General features: G+C 31.6%; 1 protein-coding gene across 6 annotated transcripts; it reads left to right on the forward strand.

The window, feature by feature from the left end:
• Positions 1-130: 130 nt before the first annotated feature.
• LOC149077687 (phospholysine phosphohistidine inorganic pyrophosphate phosphatase-like) lies at positions 131-19,681 on the forward strand. Of its 6 annotated transcripts, none has more exons than XM_089245258.1 (8): positions 143-217; positions 1,661-1,764; positions 7,317-7,504; positions 10,127-10,280; positions 11,747-11,810; positions 12,727-12,822; positions 16,999-17,090; positions 19,377-19,681. In XM_089245258.1, exons 1-8 carry the CDS (start codon positions 206-208, stop codon positions 19,471-19,473), a joined length of 807 nt encoding a protein of 268 aa, XP_089101384.1. In that variant the 5' UTR covers positions 143-205; the 3' UTR covers positions 19,474-19,681. The 6 variants fall into 6 exon arrangements, with proteins under 6 accessions (XP_089101387.1, XP_089101388.1, XP_089101384.1 ...); XM_089245257.1 differs by having other exon boundaries at positions 153-261; XM_089245259.1 differs by having other exon boundaries at positions 156-246.
• The last annotated feature ends 694 nt before the right edge of the window (positions 19,682-20,375 follow it).

Raw genomic sequence — 20,375 nt, forward strand, 5'->3', positions numbered from 1 at the left:
TGAAAATGTTTTTTTAGTCAAAATACTCATAAAAATTTCAGAAAAATCTGTGATGAACAACTGAGAATTTATAAGTGATTTTTATGTAAAAAAGGTTATTTATTATCGACGTTTTTGATCAAACTTAATCGTAATCGAATGATCAATGTTTGTAAACAAAACCGAAATTGATTGAAATTTAATTTTTTTAAAGGATGAGCGATACATGTTTTCGAAGGTGATCGAATTATAAGAGAAAGAATGGCTGTAAATTTTGTTAAAGTATTTTGTTGTTTTCATTTCTAATAGGAATTGTATATGCTTGGTTAAATTAGAAAAATAAATAGGTTGAAACTATGAAAGAGAAAATGTCCCAAGGAACTTAACTAGAAGGGGAGGGAGAAGCGGTGGCTACTGCCCCGGGTAGCAAACTTTAAAAGGGAATAAAAGCACCATTTTTAAATCATTACATTTTTCAGTGCCCCCCACACACGTTACGGCCCTGTCTAGATGCATAAAAAATTTAGTCGAATGTACATAAATTATGTGAGATAAATGTAGCTAAGTTCAAATGTAAAACTTACATTGATTTTGATTATTTAACTAATTTAAAATTTTATCATTGAGACCTATTGTTATGGCAGGGTTCTTGACACGAGTCCATGGACCCCTTAAAGGTCTTCTGAAAAGCCTTTGTGAGGCCGGTTAGCTTGAATGATTTTGAAGGACCAGACACATTTTACTTCACATTTCAGCTTGCGCGATGTCACAGTTGGTCAGAATATTTATACTATACAGCAAAACTTTGCAGGGTAAGCCAGTTTTTTTTATTTGAGTAGGTTTTTTGCACAACTTGCCGTCCACTGACGAATAAGAAAGGCGGTACAACTGTTTTCCTACGTAGTGCAACACTGCATGCCAGTGGTTTACGTCGGATGTGATTGGCTAACTGCTTCTAGAGGAGTTAAATCCACTGTGCGTTTTGCTTCTCTTTACTGTTGTGTTTTCTTTCCCTTCCTTCCTCTGTCTCCCTTTTTTATTGTGAAGAATGGCAAAAGTATGTGGATATGTAGACGACCAAACAGATGATGCGCCACACTAGGAAAAAGAAACACTTGATAAAGTTCCACCCTTCTGCAGACACAAAATGGTCTTATTTGGTTCATACGCCGTGGGAAAACCTGGCTTTACATGTTACATGGCTTTGGGGTGTTCCCCAAGATTTTAGAAACAAGTGATATCTTGTAATATGAGCAATATATATACCAATGCCTCCTAAATGAGGACTAATCAGAAAGAAACTGCGTATTTGCATTATTTATCCAGGGTCAAATAATCTCATTTTAAGCATTCTTATTGGGCCACGACCATCTGAAGTCTGGAGCCAGACCCGAGCATTCTCACAGCTCCTTTTATTATTTTAATAGAAGAAAAAAATTAAAAATATGTGGGAGTGTGCGTTTTTATAGTTAAAAAAATTTGCTGCTTAAATCACAAACATGAATAAGTACACCAGGCTACCACCACCAAAAGCTTTTTAATCATATCAATTTGAAAAAGCCAGCTGAAGGTTGCGCTTTCAATGAACCAGTACTGATCTATCTATGATACACATTTATAAATAAGCTCATAAAATGTCATATATTTGCAAAAGAATGTTAAATATCATATATAATTTTAGCAATTATCAGGTTGCATAAAAGGTGTGGCAATTGATATAACTGGTGTCCTGTATGAGAGTGGAACTACTAAAGCAATAGGTGGCTCTATAGAAGCAGTTAACAGGTGAATTATGCATTACAATTTTTTATTGTATTTCAAGCACAAATTCATGTTGCATTTAATGAATGTTTGTAAATCCATACAACTACTATTACTTGACTGTACATGCACCTCATACATGTTCCTAATCCACATAACTGAACGAGTTAGTAGGGACTATTTTATTATTTTTATTTCAGTTGAAATATCCCATTACCATGAAGGTGAGAATCGCTTATCATTACAATTGCTTATTTGAGTTTCATATAGTTCTATGAGTATAAATATATATATAAACATGTAAATTTTAATCTTTTTGCACATTATATAAAAAGTTTTCCCCCCTACATATTTCAGTGCCCCCTTCCCCCAGCTTTATGTATAATTTTTTCTAAGGGCATCAAGATTATTTCCCAAAAATGTAAATAACATAATCTCCATGTTTTCTCAATAAATTAGTGTGATCTGTCCAGGGAAATAGTTAATGTTAGTACACATTCCTGCCAAAACAGGACTTGAATCTAGACCAGCACAGCTAAAAACAAGCACGTTACCCCATGATAAAAGAATTTTCTAAATACAGTAGATTCTCGCTAATCCGACACATACCAGACCAGGGTATGCCAGATTACTGAAAGTTAATTGAAAAAGGCGCATTTAAATAATGTAAACTCCTGTCTACAGATATGCTTTTCTCTTCTATGCTTGAAGAAAACCCATCTAAAAACGTAGGATTACTGGGTGGGTCAAACTAGCCCACAACCGGATTATCGAAAGCGTACTGTATATTGTCGAAAAGAGCTATCTCAAGGATGTCAAAAACTAGTTTAAACCGTCAAAAACTGTTGAATTCTGTCAAAAACCTAAATGAATGCTTTTGGATAATGTTTTGAATACAACAGATATATAACATGATGAAAAACTTACTTTTTTGCATATTACAATGTTTTTTTAAACAGTGATTTATTACAATAATTAAAACACAATACCAATTGTAATTTGAAATTTTGAATTTTTCTACACACAAGGAATCTAGAACCAATGATATATAATTTTAGGCGCATTTTATCTAAACTTGATTATCTGTGTTCAATTTACCAAGTGAAATTGAGCTGTTTATTCAAAATATGTGTTATAGGAGATCAGTATTTATAAAACAGTCAAAAATGAGTTGTCGAATAGTTTTTTAACCTGATAGATATTGCGAAATAACAAAAAACCTACTTTCAGGTAAATTAAAGTGTGTTGTATTTTGAATTATAATTCATCATCATCAACAACCATTTTCAATCCACTGCTGGATGAAGGTCTCCTCTAAATTTTTCCATTCTGCTCTGTCTGATACTTTAGCCATCCAGTTGACTCCAAAGCGTATTAAAGACGTATAAAAGGCGTATTATTGATACGCTTTGGTTGACTCCTGCCACTTTCCTGATCTCATCAATGGTGAACGGACGCAGATGGGCTTCCTCCAACCTGCACTGGCCAGCGTGGAGAATTACGGCCAAAAACCCTCTAAAAAAAGAAATATGAACTTGATGAATTATAATTACAGAGTGTAAAATATATATATTTTGATATTTAAAATTTTCTGATCTGCCCAAATTTTATTCCATATAAAAATTCTCGCGCAGCATCTGTTAATACACTAATTAAATTCATTTATTTTCTCCTAAAAATTTCTTAGCTCAGGTTGCATAAATCTAGAGTTTAAAAGAGTATTTTCAATCAAAGCAGAGCTGGCAGGGCTTATTACCCAAAGCATTGTTTTGCATGTTTAAATACTGCTACCATTAGAAAGCCATTGCATTATGTAAATGCTGATAAATATACTATAAGGTTAATATGGCTAAGCCAAACTTAGTTATTCTTACTTTTGCACTAAGAATGTTACAGGAGTTCTTAGAAACAGGAGTTTTTTAAGCATCATATACAAGCCAGCACCATTAAAGACATTTTAGTCCTACAATTTAGTATTTTGATTGCTAGATGTATTCTAATGTTATGCACAATAAGGGTATCATTTTAAATATCATAGTGATTATCTAGATAATTTAATAATAACAGAAATCACACACAACATTATGTATATAGTGTTAAAGAACTTTTTAAATACCTATCCGTTATAAAAAATGTACAACAGATGTTAATATCCATATACATATATAAGCAGTTGAAGAAATTTTGGTAGGTCAAGAATCATCTTGAATTGAAGAAAAAAAAATATCAAATCATTCTCCATAGTTCTTTGTTCAGCTTTTATGCTATTCCTAATTTTTTATTTTTTTTATTTCACAAATACAAACATGTAATACACAAATTCAGACATGTGTTACACAAATACAAGTATGTAGTACACAAATCTAGAAATGTGTTACACAAACACGAACATATAATACACAAAAAAAAAACAAAAAATGGATGCACACATATTACAAACAAACACTTTGTAGCCTCAAAGGACTGAAAAGTCCTTCCAGCAGGTCTAAAGGAATAAGCTATAGAATATTTTTTCTTTCTCTTGCAACAGCATTATTATATCTATTAGATATGTGTTCAAAAATTTATTTTCGCTTATCTATATATATCTGAATAATGTTCACAATTAAGTTGTTTTTCGTGACAGTATTATTACGTCACGAAATTATTATTATATTAATAACATTTATTTCAATATAATACAACCATCGTACACCACTTCTCTTATTTATTATTATGCTTTTTTGCTCTTTCAATGCTTTCATCTAAATGGTTTCGTAATCTACGCGTCTGACAAAGTAAAAAATCTCATGATTTATGTTTTTATTATTATTAAATTGATTTTCAGTGTGAAAAATGTTTAATATCTTAGGGGCAATGAAGGAAAAGCTCTTTTTATATAATGTTTTATTTGGTTTTGGTACTTGATAAACTCGATTATATCTATTTGTAGTTCTTTATTTTGATTTTTCGTTAAGTAATTTTCATTTAATCGTGAAAATTTGATAACTCTGCACAAAAAGTTTTGTCTCAAAGTTAGAGTATGGCATTGTATTTTAGAACTATCGATTAATATTTGAGATCTTATTGTGTTATATATATTATCTAATTTTCGAATATTCTTGTAATATGCTCCTCCCCAAGCACTGATTGCATAATTGACAATTGAATGCATAGAATAAATCTTTCAAAAAATGTTCATCAATCAAGTTTTTCATTTTGTAAATGATCACTGCATATTTTCTAATCTTTTTTATTAAAATATCACAGTGCTTGTTCCATTTAAGATCATTCTGTATTGTGATACCTAAATAATTGTACTCCCGAACAATATCTATTTCTTGGCAATGGCATTGATTGTTCTCCAGGCACTGACAATGATTATGTATTATTAGATGTATGTTTGTGTTATAATTTATATGTTTCTTGTCTTCATATAAATAAATTTTGTTTTTTGAGCATTTAGTTTTAATTTATGTTTAATTAACTAGATATTAATATATATTTGTTAGACCATCTTCTACTTTTCTAATTAAATTTGCAGTATCAGTATCTTCTACAAAAAGCACTATCATCAGCAAATGTTATAATTTTTCCATTCAATCTCAAGTTACATAAATTATTTATATATATCAAAAATAATATCAGACCCAAAACAGAACCCTGAGGTAACCCCTTTTTCATTGCTTGAAAAGTACCAACTTCTTTTTGAATAACAACTGCTTGTTTCCTGTTGCAATAGTATGATTTAAACCATTCAAGTATGTTTCCTCTCACTCTTATTTCAAATAGTTTAATGGTTAAAATGCCCAAATCCACAAAATCGAATGCTCTTTTCAAATCTAGAAACACAGTTATGGAACATTTATTATTGTTGAATCCATTGTTTAAATAGTTAGTTAGATCAAGTATCGCCATTTCTGTATTTTTATTTTTTTTAAATCCATATTGGTTAGTTGAGAAAATTTTTTGTCTATTTAGGAAATCAAGTAGCTGGTTTTTTATACATTTTTCAATTATTTTTGAGAAGACGGGAAGTATTGATATTGGTCTGTAATTTGTCAAATCATTACTATCTCCTGCTTTATATATGGGATGGACTAGAGAGTATTTCAAATCATGGTAGAATATTCCATTCAATACAGAGAATGATCAATTAAATTTTTTATTCTACTTAAGTGGTATTTTGCTATTATTTTAATCATTTTAGGGGTCAATCCATTATAACCACTTGCTTTATTTTCCCTTAAATCCCTTATAACATGTTTTAACTGTTCTTGATTTATATCAGTATAAAACATGGAATTGATTGAATTGCTAGTAGCAATATTTTGTTCCAAACAATGGGTACAAAAATTATTTTGTTTATTAGTATTTAAATTCCTCGTAATAAAGTCATTATTGAATTTAATGGCCAAATCTATTGGATCTTGAAAGTTTGCAAGTATGTTATGTCCAATATTTTTGTTTAAAATATTTTCATTTATGTATTTCCATTGCCTGCGTTTATCTTTTCCAATTTCTTTAAAATTGTTTTTAATATACTCTTGTTTAATTGTTTTAATATGTTTTTTCAAATTTGTTTCATATTCCTTGTATTCCAATTTGTATGAGACTATGTGAGAAATAACTCAACTAAAAAAATACAAAATTATTTTTGTATTTTTTGTAGAGTTTTTCTTTATAATTTATTCTTTTTAATATATCTTCATTTATCCAGTTTTTCTTATTTTTTTTTTAGGCTTTTGTTTTACTGTCCTGGTCCATAAATTTGAATTCAACATTAAAATATCCATAAATCGCTTATATTTATTTTGAGTATTATCATCTTCAATGACATTTTTGAGATTCAGTTGAGATAAAAGTTTCAAATTTTTCATAATTTATGATTTTTATATATTTACTTTCCTCATTTATACTACTCATTTTTTTCTGCAGAAAGTTTATGTATCTCAATACAGGATAGTGATCTGTAATTTGGGTTTTAAAAACAGTGAATTCATGAGCACAGTTTTGTTTATTTCTATAAAAAACATGATCAATACATGTTTGTGTCATGTCTGTTTTTCTATTCAAATTGAATTTATTTTATAAGAAAAGAAAACATTATATATTGTTGAAAATAATTCTGCAGAGAGTAGAAAATTATTTTACAATGATATTAATTTATTCTTTGTATAACAGTCATTTTAAACATTACATTCAATTAACATGTGTTTTTCCAATGGAATATTTGAGATTTTTGATGCGGGGTTTTCGATGTCACAGTTGAAACTGCCAACCCTGCCTTGAGATTGTGCTTCTTTAATAAAATTGTTTTCAATTAATTAACTAAAAATTAACTAACTTAGAATAATTACTATAAGTTAGTTAATTTTTAGTTTCTTAATTTAAAATTATTTTTCATCTAGACTTACAATATTGTGCCAATCTCTTATAGATGATGGGAGCTGTTCAAGGTTAAAAATGAAATTTTCTTTGCTGACTTCATTTTGTTTTTGTTTGTAAACATTAATTAAACTCTGTTTTTTTTGTAATCATCTGTTATTGTTTCATTAAAATTATTCTGACTTATGGTTTCTTTTTGTGTCTTGTAGGTTGAGGAGTTTGAAAATTCCATTCAGATTCCTAACGAATGAGACTCAGCGAACCAAGTCCTCGCTTGCCAAAAAATTACAGTCATTTGGGTTTCTCATCGAAGACAAAGAAATCATTTCTCCTGCACCCATAGCAATGAAAATGATTGAGGAGGCACATCTTCGACCTTTTCTTCTCGTCCATCCAGGTGTTTATATTTATGTTCTTTTTTCTGTTTTTTTTATCTGCTTTATAATCAGGAGTGAATGATCAATTTGTAACTAGTTCAACTTCTAGTTGACTACTAGTTTAACTTCGTTTTAGTAACTTCTCTAGTTTCATGAAATGCATCTGGTTGTTTCTGTGATGTCTTTTTCACCAAGTTAAAATATTTTTTAATCATTCCTTTCATAATGTAGGGAAATGAAAATATTTTCAAAATTCCACAGCAAAGCATGTGGCTAATGATTCGCTCTGAAATCAATGTTCCCACTAATTCATTAGTCTGCTCACCAATCAGATTTTCCAATGTAACAGGATAAAATTCCAGCAAGTCAACTCAATCTCAAATAAAAAAAATATGAATTTTTTTTTGGCTGAAAAGGAATGATTTGATAGATTTCATGAAACCTAGAATGAACATCATGTATCCAGTCTACCTGTAAAACATATATATATATATATATATATATATATATATATATATATATTATATATTTTGCAACAACAATTGCAACATGTGCAATTCTAAAACATTGGTGAACTGATGGGTCTACTAAGAGCTTGGATGAGAAAACGATTAACTCATTTTTTTAAATTTTTATGTAAAAAATTAGGTTTTTTGTTTCAAGTTCATGATTGGATCACATGCATTTTATTGGTGTTACAAGAATAGTCTTTATATTCTGATGATTAAAGAAACAAACACCATTCATGTACTGGATTCAAGTAAGAATCCAACGCTGGTGTTATCTATCATTTATTTGCTTATTTCTGGTAGTTTACCCTTGTTTGCGGTAAAATTTTATGTTACCTTCATTAATTAATCTACGAGTAGGATACAATTATAAAACTCTCTATTTCTTTCCACTACATGAAAAGGTCATTCTTATAAATGTGAAATGCTTTTGCAATGTTTGCTATTGTTAACTCTTTAATGCCCAAAGACTGTTGAAGATGGACCATTTAGGGATTATGGGTATGTTTTGTAGGCTTTTGTGAATGGTGGGGGAAGAAGATGAAAGCTCTTGTCAGCGATGGGAACCAGAAAAACAGGAACAGGAGGGTGAGGAGAAAGAGAGTAGTCAAAACATGGACGAGTCCACTTTGAGGAGATGTATCTGCGCATCAAAGATTAAGGAAAAACTAATCTCTAACTAAAAATTCTAACTCAAAAATATAAGTATTTAAAAAATCTTTATGCATATGGTAATAATTCTCCAGGCATACAAACTGTAATGGAAAAAAAAGCTCTGTATGTTTTTGTCTATTTTAGAGTATTTATTTCTGTTTCGTGAAACTTGTCTTTAAATTTTTGTCAGCATCCAGAGAAAATTTAACTATTTTCCATAGAAATCTATCAGAAATGTTCGGCTAAGGAATGTGATTCTAGAAAAAATTGTATTTGCTAGACGAATTATCACTGTCTAAGTGTATTATTCTGTGGGAAAAAAGAAATTTTCAAGATATACCATGTACAATTATATCAAGATTAATTCAAATAGTAGTTGACACATAATTTGTATCTCTCATTTTGTTTTATAAACTCTCCAGCAACCCGAGGAATTTATAAACTAAATGTGATGGTTTCCTCTATAAAATGAACTTTCTTCCAACGTGATTGGAGATTTTTTTTACTCTTTTTCCTGCATGACTACAGGCAGCCCCCTGTATTCACGGTTTCCATATTCGCGGTTTTGGTATTCACAGGGGTTTTTTTACTTTCTGGAAATTTTTTTTGCAACACTCAGAAATCATCATTGATGTGTTTTGTTTACAAAACTTGAGTTGTGCATGTTTAGAATGGCTCGCTAATGGCATTACTGTCATCACTAGAACCGTGGCAACTCCCAAGAGAGAAACGGTCACCTCGGGTTGGATTAACCCCTTTGACCACAATGTGCGCTAAAGGACACAACCAATTCTACAGAGCCAACTTAAGAGACATTTCACGTTAGCGAAACAAGTGGGTGGAGAATGGTTCAATGATATAGATATATAAGTCTCGAACAGCTAATTAATAGCAGTTCAGAGGTATTGTTCGAAGAACAATTAATGCAGTTGACTGCTCCTGAAACTCAAGCGGTACCAGATGAAGAAGATCAATATAAAAAAGTAGGAGACAAGTTCACCATGAGTAACATAGGGGAAGTGCTTCGCACATTCAAATCAGCAATAGATTGTTTTCATGGCATAGATCCCTCTATGGTATGCTCTTCACATGTAGAAAAATTGGTAGAGGAAGCCTTGTCATCATATCCCAACATACTTGATGATATGAAGAAGAAACTGCAAATAGAAATCACAATGTTCTTTCAGAAGACATTGCCAACAATTTCTGCACTCTCTTTTACATTTCCTTACACCTCTGTGTTACCCTGCTCTTCTCATGCTGTTCAATAGACGAGATATACAGGAAAAAAGTATGGTTTCGGTTATTCGCAGATTTCCCGTATTCGCGGTCCCCCCCTGGAACGTAACCCCCGCGAATACGGGGGGCCGACTGTATATAATTACACAAGTATTTATTTATGTAATCACCAATTTTTCATTGGCCAGTTGTGTTAAAGAGTGAGATTACTGACTTCCAGAATTCTTTTTGGTAATATAGGTGTTCTTCCCGATTTTGAGTCTTGTGATCAGTCGTCACCGAACTGTGTGGTGATTGGTGATGCAGGAGATGGTTTTTCATATGAGAATGTCAATCGAGCATTTCAGCTACTTATCTCTATGGACAAGCCACTGCTGATTTCCATGGGAAAAGGGTAAAATACAACTTTTACATTTTTTGACACAGTAGAGTGAAACCTGTACGAAATGGAACATCAAGAGACTGAAATAGTATTCCATTCTAAACCGATTTTATGAAGTTCCAAATCAAATCACAAATCATTGAACAGACTATAAAGGGTGTATAGGTAACAGGACGTATGCCATTTTACTGGAGTACCATTGATCCTGGACAGGCATACTTCTGATTAGAAAAATATTAAATTAACATGTAGCACTGAGATATGTCATTTGTGGTGCAAGGAGTTGTATAGTTATTGAAATAAAATGATAACTTCTTGTTCGGCCAGAAACCCAGTAAGAAAGTAGTTTCCCTGTCTCTCCTGATGTCAACTAAAAAAATTTCATGTTTCTAAGGGGAGTATTTGCTGAGATATTCAAATTCAAAAAAAAAGAAAAAAATTTGGGAAAAGCAGTTAAATGTGGGTAAAACTGTTTTTTCATATTTGCAGCTGTTTTTCCCAACTTTCTCCTGTTTTTTAAATTTGAATATCTCAGTGAATGTTGCACTTGGAAACATGGAATTTTTTTTGTTGGCATTAAAGACAGTTGAGACAGGGCAACAACTTTCTAATGGGTTTCTGGGCACAGTGAGTCTGTATGAGAAGTTACCATTTTTATTGTAATAGCTATTGATGCAATATGCTCCCTCGCACCATGAATGGCATATCGGAATTCTGTGCATGCGATTTAAATACTTTTTTTAATTGAAAGTATGCTTCTAGGACAGCGTTTCCCAACCTTTTTTAGGTCATGCCCCATCAAAGCATCTCAAAAATCCTAATTTCCCCCCCCCCCTTCCCTCAAAGAAGCTTCATAGCTTCATAACAAAGTTTTTTTCTATGTAAAACCATTCTTTTGTTTGCTTTGTATCCTTTGCCAACAGGGCTTAGCATTCTTGAATTTTTTCGCTTGGAAACTTAGTGTCCCACCCTTTTCCCGTCAGTTGTAATTGTTATTTAAAAAGTAAACTTGTTTACATTGAGAGAGTTAACAAGGTCATTTATTTAATCAAAAGTAATTGTTCTTAATCAGTATTCCTTGGAGAGAATTTAGGAGGTTCCGTGAGCTTGGAGAAAAAACAATGAACTAATTTTTCATTGCTATATACATATTATTATTTTTTAAAGGACTCTATTCCCTTCATTTTAATGGCACAAGGGATCTGTAAAGTACAAAATAATAAGCCTTGGTCAAACCCTTTCCAAAGATATAACATTGAAAAAGAACAAAAGAATTCCTCAAGAAATTGTTGGAAAAAGTATAAATTTGAACTGATATAAAAAAATCATGGGTTCCACACACAAGCCTCAATAAAAAATGTAGCCTAGCATGTCAGGAATTTGGATTTGGTTGGCAGTTATTTATCGGACTGATATTTCTTCAATACTTTTCCTTCACTCAAGATTATTAATTCTAGGTTCATTAAATTCACTTCCAGAAAATTCTACAAAGACTGCGGGGAGTTGGTTTTGGATGTTGGTGCATATACTACTGCTTTGGAGGTATCTTGATGAAATATTACTCTTAACTGAAATGTGAAATCCTTTTTTTTTTCACTGCCATTAAAGCATAACTTGACAAATTAAAAAAAATATAAAATATATTATTTATATATATAATATAATTTCTTATGAGCCATGCATATCTTTTTTGCTTAAAAAGGTAGTCCAAAATAATTTTTTCCAAATTTTTCTGGGACTTGATGCTTTCTCTCCATGTTGGGAGACATAATGACATCAATTCCAAACATTTGATGTTGACCTCAGACTCAAATTTAGTAATCACACATAGAAAGGTTTATATATAGTCTCCAATAGAAATTTTTTATTTGTTGTGGTGACCTGGCCCCTGGGGTTTGTCATTCACTGCATTAGTAGTATGCAAAGTAGTTTATTTCTTGGCCTATCCACTGCAGCGCTTACATTTTAAAAACACAATTTTTAGTCTTTCAATGCTTACGTTATTTTGTTTAAAAATACACCATCTTCAGGAAATTGACTATGTAATTGTAATTGATTATTGTAAAGCATTCAAATATCAATTACTTATATAACATTTCAACTGCTCACGATTGGTTCATAATATTAGCAGGCACTCTCTAACACATTTGTTTGTAGAATACGAGAAAACATTAATTGCATAAATGTTCAATTTTATCCTGGAAAGGTGCGACAGATGCACATGTGTGGTATTTAAGTTGGGAATTTCAAAAATAAAATAAAACAAATAGGTCAATGAATATGGTACATCTTTTCTGATCATATTTATCATAAAAGAAAATTTGCTTCCCTGTTGAAAATTTTCATTAAAAAAATCTGTAGAAATTATGAATGCATATTTAACATTTTTTATTGCATTTTGAAAGCATATTAAAAAAAAACCAATAATATGATTAGGCTTGTTTTCATCATGTTTTAGTATGCCTGTGGACTGGAGGCTGTGACAGTGGGGAAACCATCACCAGATTATTTCAAATGTGCAGCCAATGACATGGGCATTGAAAATTTAGAGGAGGTATATGCTTCTCTATATATGATGATAAATTATAGTTCCAGTAATAATTAAAGTGGTCTGACAAAACATGGAATAATCATGCGTTTATGAATACATATCATTGAGAGGTAGGAGGTAGGCCCTAGATATTATTGTAAACAGAACTGCCCTGAGGGGTGTGTGGTAAGTTTGGACGCACCAGGCCCCAGGCTCCGGGAAAGGGGGGGGGGTCCCTGCACTCATGGTATATTAATGGAATCTTTCACCAATTCCTAACATATTTTTTTGATTAATTCTGAATTTTCATTCATACTGGATTTTTCACTTTCATTAATTCTTTAATTTTCATAAATGCTGAAATTATTTTTCCCATCATTTCTGGAATTATTAATTGCCTTAATTCTTAATTTTCATCAATTCTGGAATTATTACTTTAACTAATCAGGAATTGAAACTTTAATTGATTCTTGAATTATTTCTTTTAATTATTTTTAATTTATCAATCCTAAAATTTCATTAGTTTTAGGAATAATTCCCCCCATCAGTTTAAAATTACCTTCAGTGCCAAATTTTCATCAATTTTTGTGTTTATTTACATTTAATTGCATGTTTATAATTTTTTGTATAGATATTTCACTGCATTCCAGCGTATTATGAAATAACAAATGCTTATTCTTCTCCCCCACAAAATATATAAAATCGGGGCAAAGGGAGTCCTAAATATTTTTGGTGCCCTGAAATTGTTGAGACACATGTCTCGGCATCTGGCAAAGGTGACACTGATTGTAAGTTGATAATTTTTGTGTACATTCAAGCACAATATGAATGTAAAATTGAGAGTAATTTATTTCATTTTTTGAGACTGGAATATGTGAAATCACTCTTAAATGCTGATTTTCATCATCATTCTAAATGTTTTTGACATGAAGTGCAATACAAAGTTTTGTATCGCTTCTGGATTTAAAAAAAAACCCGAAAAAAAACCTCCAGTAAATATTATTAAAAGAGGTGTAGAGACTTGCAGAAAATATGAAAGAAAATGTCATAAATAAATAGGAACAATTTTGCCATAAGTCTCAGTCAAAAAATCTGTATAATGAGAATGAAAAATAAGTTTGGAATTTTTCCTGTGGTTAATGCAGGATCGTGACTAGAGGGGGCAGAGGGGGAAACTGCCGTGGGTGGCAAAATTTCAAAAGCAGCTCTAAACAGCTATTGTAAATTACCATTTCGTTAATTTGAACTCAAGTCTGTTGAACATGAATATTTACATTGGCGCAATAGCCAAGGTCGATAAGGTACTCGCCTAAAGTACCAAAGGATGTTTAGAGGTGTCGCAAGTTTGATACTAAGTTCGTCCTTGTCAGAAACTTTCATGACACAGGAGTACAACAGAGACAGTGACATGGCCATGGAAAAAGATTGCTTCTGCAGGGACTCCCACAATGAGGAGTTAGCGAAAGCCTCTTGGTGAGTATTAAAAAAAACTGTCATTCAAAATTGGCAATAAATTGTAGGTCCTGGTCTGATTAGCCCTTGTGTGTGCAGAAAATGACCGTGGTGTGATAAAAATAATCAAATGATCAATATTTACCAGGGTTGTTTGGCCTAAACCATGTTGGTTTTAACCATGCGGTTTTTTAAAAAATCACATAAAAGTGGCCTAAGTATAATTTTTTGCCCTGAAAAATACCACATTGGTTCATTATTAGCCAAAATGTTTGATTCTTACCACATTTTCTATTCTTGGGGTACATTCTGATGGTATATCTTAAAATAGTGAAAGATGTTATAAGTAGTTTTTTTCAAAAAAATCTCATAAAAGTGACCATAAATTTTCTTTCATATCAAGTATCTTAGTTGCTGAAAATTATATACAGTATCAAAATTTCTCATTCTTACTGCAGTTTCTAACTTTGTGTTACATTCTGATGATCTATCTTGAGCAAATTCATGAATGACAATTACATCACACATGTGGTGGTGGTGTTGTCTCCATCTCCCGTCTTTTTTTTCCTTCACAAAGAAGCACCATAGTATATTGAATTATTATTATTTTTACATATTTTCACCACAACCCCCAGTTAATCAAGGTTCTACTGGACAGTAGTAAAAGCCCGAAATTGGCCAGTTCATGAAGTAACCACCGGTGATCCCTGTCCAAATAATTTTCAGTTAGAAATTCCTTGGAATATGGACTGGGTCACCATTTGGTTAGGATGTACGGTAGTAAGTGATTTATGAAAAATAATCAGCTTTATACAGGGTGATTATAATTAAAGTTCTGGTTCCAAAATACGAATAAGAACTGCTGGTCAGAATGGCTTGAAAATTTGCATGGATCCATTGCATGAAGCAATGGAATTTTCTTTGGCGAAAGAAAAAAATACTTTAAAATGTACAAGTAGATGATACTCTACTTGGCCAGCGGTATAATCTATTTTGCACAACTATATTATTTTGGCACTTCAACAGCATCAGCGTGTGAATAGCAGGGTTGGACAAATCCCAGGTGCCAGGGTGACTAGAAAATTGGTTTTGGCACCTAAAATTTTATATGCATCATTGCTAAAATGAAGTGTAAGTAAGAGACAATTTTTTTTTTTAATTTCATAATAATGTGCCTTCCAACATGAGAATATGTCATAAAGTCCCGGAAAAGTAAAAAGAAAACAATTACTCATTACTCAGGACTGTTTTTCTTGAAGAAAAACATGCTTTGCTTTGCTTTTGACAAATTTGGCTGGTGCCTAATTTTTTTTTTGATTTGTTCAGCCCTGGTGGATAGCACAACTTTTATCAAGATACACATTGCAACACCAGCGAAGCAGCTGCTGAAGAACCGTTTTGACATTAACAAGATGATATGACACCTGGCCGCTATGTTCACTTGACAGGGGAATGCTACTATAACCCTTGCAACTTTTGGCTTTGGGGATACCCCAAAATGTTTTGTGCAGTGTCGGATTGCAAACTTTGGTGAATTGAAAGCACATCCACACGTCATTACATACTCTGATTCGTAGTTGAACAAGCATTTTTGCACTTCCACCTGACAGCCAGAACACGGTGAACAACATATTTAGCATTTCTTGTGTAAGTTTTAGAATGACTTCATTTTTGTGATTTTTCCATGAAATCACGCCATGCTAATCACATTATCATTTTGTCTTGACTGGCTATCATATCCATTCTGCAAGCAAATTTCCCATGTGCTGGATGAGTACAGTGTCATCTATTTAATATTCTTAAGTATTTTTCCCCCTTCGCCATACAAAATTCCATCAGGAACATTCATGAAAATTTTTAATTCATTCTGACCAGTGGTTTTTATTTTACAATGTTTCTTTTAAAATCAGAACTTTAGTTATAATCACCCTGCATATTGTAAATCATTGCTAATTAAATTGCATTAATTATGCTTCATTAAACACATTCTATTTGCCTAGTTTTTGCAAAACAGTGTCCTAATTAAGCGTATTGTAAGTAACTGGAGAAAACATCTTTATTATAGGGTTAATAATGACATTAAGAATTATCAAACACAAAATATTTCCTTGAGTTAAGCTATAAAATAACTAAATTGCAAAAGTTGGCTTTTATTGAAATATAAGAAGTATTTATAGATTAATATGAGAGTTGTATTAATTACATTAATAAAGATTTTATTTTAATTAATTATTAAAAAAGCTTGAATGGTTTTTAGAAATTTTATTGTTTTCAATGTAAATGTTATCAAAACCAAAAAAAAAAAAAAAAACCGGTTTAAACCAAAATTCTGATTTAAGCAAAAAAAACCTGGTTTTTAGTTTTTTTTTACCAACCCTGATATTACATCTTTTTGCTCACATTATTCAATTACACACGAGATCAAAAAATAATATGAATTTTCAAACAATTAATGAAAGCATTGATGACTGCACATCATTTCGAGAAATCTTTGCTTAGATTATTATTTTGCCTTTCTTGTGTTTTTACATTGTCCTTGCTAATGAAGAAGGACATAGCTCAAAGCATGTGTAGCTGTTGTTTTCACCACATTTTTGATGTATTTACATTGTTTTTCTTTTATGTATTAAGAAATGTGATATTTTCAATCAAATTTTTTTATTTCGAGATGATTAATGAAGAAATTTTTACATTGAAAAACACGTGAATGTAGTCCTTATTAATCTTTATATTTTTTCTTTTTTTAAGTGTGCTATGGTAGGAGATGATATCAACTCAGATGTAGGTGGCGCTCAGAAGTGTGGGATGCAGGGTGTTCTGGTGAGGACAGGCAAGTACAGGTGCGAAAAATATTTGTTATTTTAATTATTTTTTTATCCTTATTGAAACACAGTGTATTTACATGAATCTAACCACACGTTTTACCTTCAAAAATTGAACCTGTTTGTATGAGTGCTTTTAGAATCTGTGAAAATACCAAGAAACAAAATTGATTTTTGCAATTGAGAGATAATGGGCTTGTTAGATCTGAGTAAATGCATTGTGTATGTAATCTGCACACTTAATCAGGAAGAAAGAAATGTCGTTAAATGAGAAGCAAGAAAAAAACTGGCAAAGTAAATACTCTTCTATGACTGTTGCATTATTGCCTCCCATATAATCTGAATCATTCATTTAGTATGTAATTTTATTTTCTGATGGTTCTGCTCTTCAATTTCTATAAAAGGTTTTTGAAGTAATATTTATTATTTGCATTGTATACACAGGAGAGCCTTTTTATTTTGAAATTGGTAAGTCAGAGAAAAATTTTAAGATAAAGAGTTTGTAAGAAATAAGAATTTCTTGTAAGAAAAATATGACAAAAGTGGCAGGAATTTCTATATAGTAAAATATATGATTTTTCCAGAAGTCATGATCTGTTTTGAAAAAAAAAATTAAAAATAGAGGTTGAGAAGCATTTGAAAGAAAAAGTTTTAAAGTTATTATTACAAAATTTCTTCATGCTCACCTTTAGTGATGGGGAGGATGTCAAGCCTATATATCATTTCTTGGCATGTTATTTGTAACATGGGTGTTACAAAGAATGGAGGTTAAAAAAACTCTAAAACCTTCTCTTTCAAATGTTTTAAGCTGTTTGTCTCTATCTTTACCAGCTTTTTTTATATTTTTTTCAAAACAGGTCTGAAACACCTAGAATTTAATGCAAGTACAGATATGAAAAAATAAATATTACAAATTCAATTAAAAAGTTAAGTGGAAACAGTCCGCCTGAAATAAAATTAATAAATTATTTTAAAAAAAGTTTTTTTTACTTCCATTCTTTGCAACATTCACATTACAAATAAAATGACAAAAAATGTTATATACCTTCATGTCACTAAAGGTGTGCGCATGTAGAATTTTTGTACTGAGTAAAAAAAAGAAACCTTGTCTTCTGAATTCTTTAAGCCATTTGTCTATCTTTTGCAGCTTTTTTAAAATATTTTTTTTTAAATGGGCCAGAACATCTTTACCACCATCTTTTAGTTTAGTCTTTTCAATACTCAAAAAATCACTTCCATGTCTAGAAAAATATCTTTAGCTTTTTTTTCAAAATCATTGTTCTACTGACAGGAATTATTTTTCCTTGCATAAACCCTTGTTGAACTCATCCATCAATATCGGGATCACCAGGTTTCAGGGCTAGAAAAAAATAAATTGCCTGAATCAATATTTTATATACTAGGGCATGGTATTAAAAATTACATGCCTGTCCAAAATTTTTACATGGGCATGGTTGGTAATAGATTTGACCAGCCCTGGTGGGTTTCCGAACTTTTATCACCTCAACTTCATTTTTCATTGTGTTAGAATTCCCTTCCCTCTATTTTATCAGCATCCCATACTCATGAATGACAATATCCCTCATCAGAATACATACAGGACGTGTTCATCTCTAGAAGAAAACAAGATTTCTCAACAAAAGCAAGGGGTACGGTAGTCCAGGTCGATAAGATACTCACCTAAAGTACCAAAGGATATTTAGAGGTGTCGCGAGTTCGATACCTGGTTTGTCCTTGTCAGGGACTTTCCTGACACAGGGGTACCACAGAAATGGCGACATGACCACGGAAAAAGATTGCTATCACAGGGAGTCCCACATCGACGGGTTACCTCACCAACCTCTCGGTGAGTATGAAAAAAAGGCTACCGTTCGGAATCGACAATAAACTGTAGGTCCTGGTCTAATTATCCCTCATGTGCAAAAAATATGACTATGGTGCTACAATGATTTAAAAAATGATAGAAAAAGCAAGGTTTTTTTATCACTGATTCAGACTTATGAGAAACAGAGGGAAGGAAAATTCTCCAAGACAGTGAGGTCAAAATGCATTGATATAGTAATTTAAATGCAGGGGTATGTTTTTGCTTCAAGACATGTAGTTTTTTTGCGTTTCTACTGTATATTGGCCTATATTCTCTTTTAGGTATATATTTTTTTTTTAATGTGAAGTTCTAGTTGTTACAAATCTAAATAAATTTATATTTAAAGCAAGGATATATGCAGTGACTATTGTGTCAAAATTTTCTTGCAATCGGTAATTTTAGTTTATTTTTCTGATGAGGTAATTTAATTTTTTTTGCAGACCCAGTGATGAAACTCATGAATCCATCAAGCCAAATATCATAGTGGACAATCTTACACAATTCGTTGAATTGCTCGCAGCTAAATTATCTAGCTAACCTACCAATTCCCAATGCTATCGAATTTGATAATTGTTGCAGTGATGATAATAATATGTCCATTAAAAAAAAATGACTCAGTGAATTAAATCTTATAAGTATGTCCTAGAGTTCTCGTGTATGAATGTAAAGATATGAATTTTTATTTTATTTTGCCCATGAAATCGCTTAAAGATTAAATAAAATGTATGAAGTTGTTATTTCTCAATGAGAGATCTTAGATGTGTGTTTTTTCAAAATAATAATATGAGAAGACTAAGAAAAATTATATATGAACTAGAGAAGTGAACATTTTTTTTTCCATTTATTGCAATTGTAGATATGAAGGATGAAAAAATGTTAAAGTGAGCTTGCAGCTAAAGGTGCAGATAACGGTGTAGACAGTTTTAATGATGGGGTCATGGTGTCTTTATTCAGCTGTACGGAATTGTCGGCAAACTATAAATCTGGGGGTTCTGGTAGCAATAGCTTTTTTATTAATTTTTTTTTATTTCTCAAACATTTTATTTTATCATGTTATTGGCAACTTGACCACATGTTTGGCCAACAAAAGCCATACTGAAAAAAGAATACATTGAAAAGGGCCCTTGAAAAAATGTTTGATCCCCACCCTGGGGGGGGGGGGACTAACACGTTAAGATTGCCCGGTAATGGAGCTAAATTACTGTGAAGCTAGAATCTAACGTATTTTCTAGTTCTGTAAATAAAACTTATACAATATGTAAAGAGAGGTTGATGTTCCAATCAAATGAAGTGGTTTTTTATTTGCTCATCTTAAATGAAAGCTAGAAATTAAAACTAATTCAAAATATAAAAAACCCCAAAAGCTTGGAGATTTCTTTTCAGTTTAAAAGCAGTAGTAAATGATGAACAATATCGAAAAGTGGTCTGGGTTTCTTGAA

Source organism: Pholcus phalangioides, unplaced genomic scaffold, assembly GCF_987345545.1.
Source record: "Pholcus phalangioides strain wild (caught in Gottingen) unplaced genomic scaffold, Ppha-v1.0 ptg000015l_1, whole genome shotgun sequence".
NCBI lineage: Eukaryota > Metazoa > Arthropoda > Arachnida > Araneae > Pholcidae > Pholcus > Pholcus phalangioides.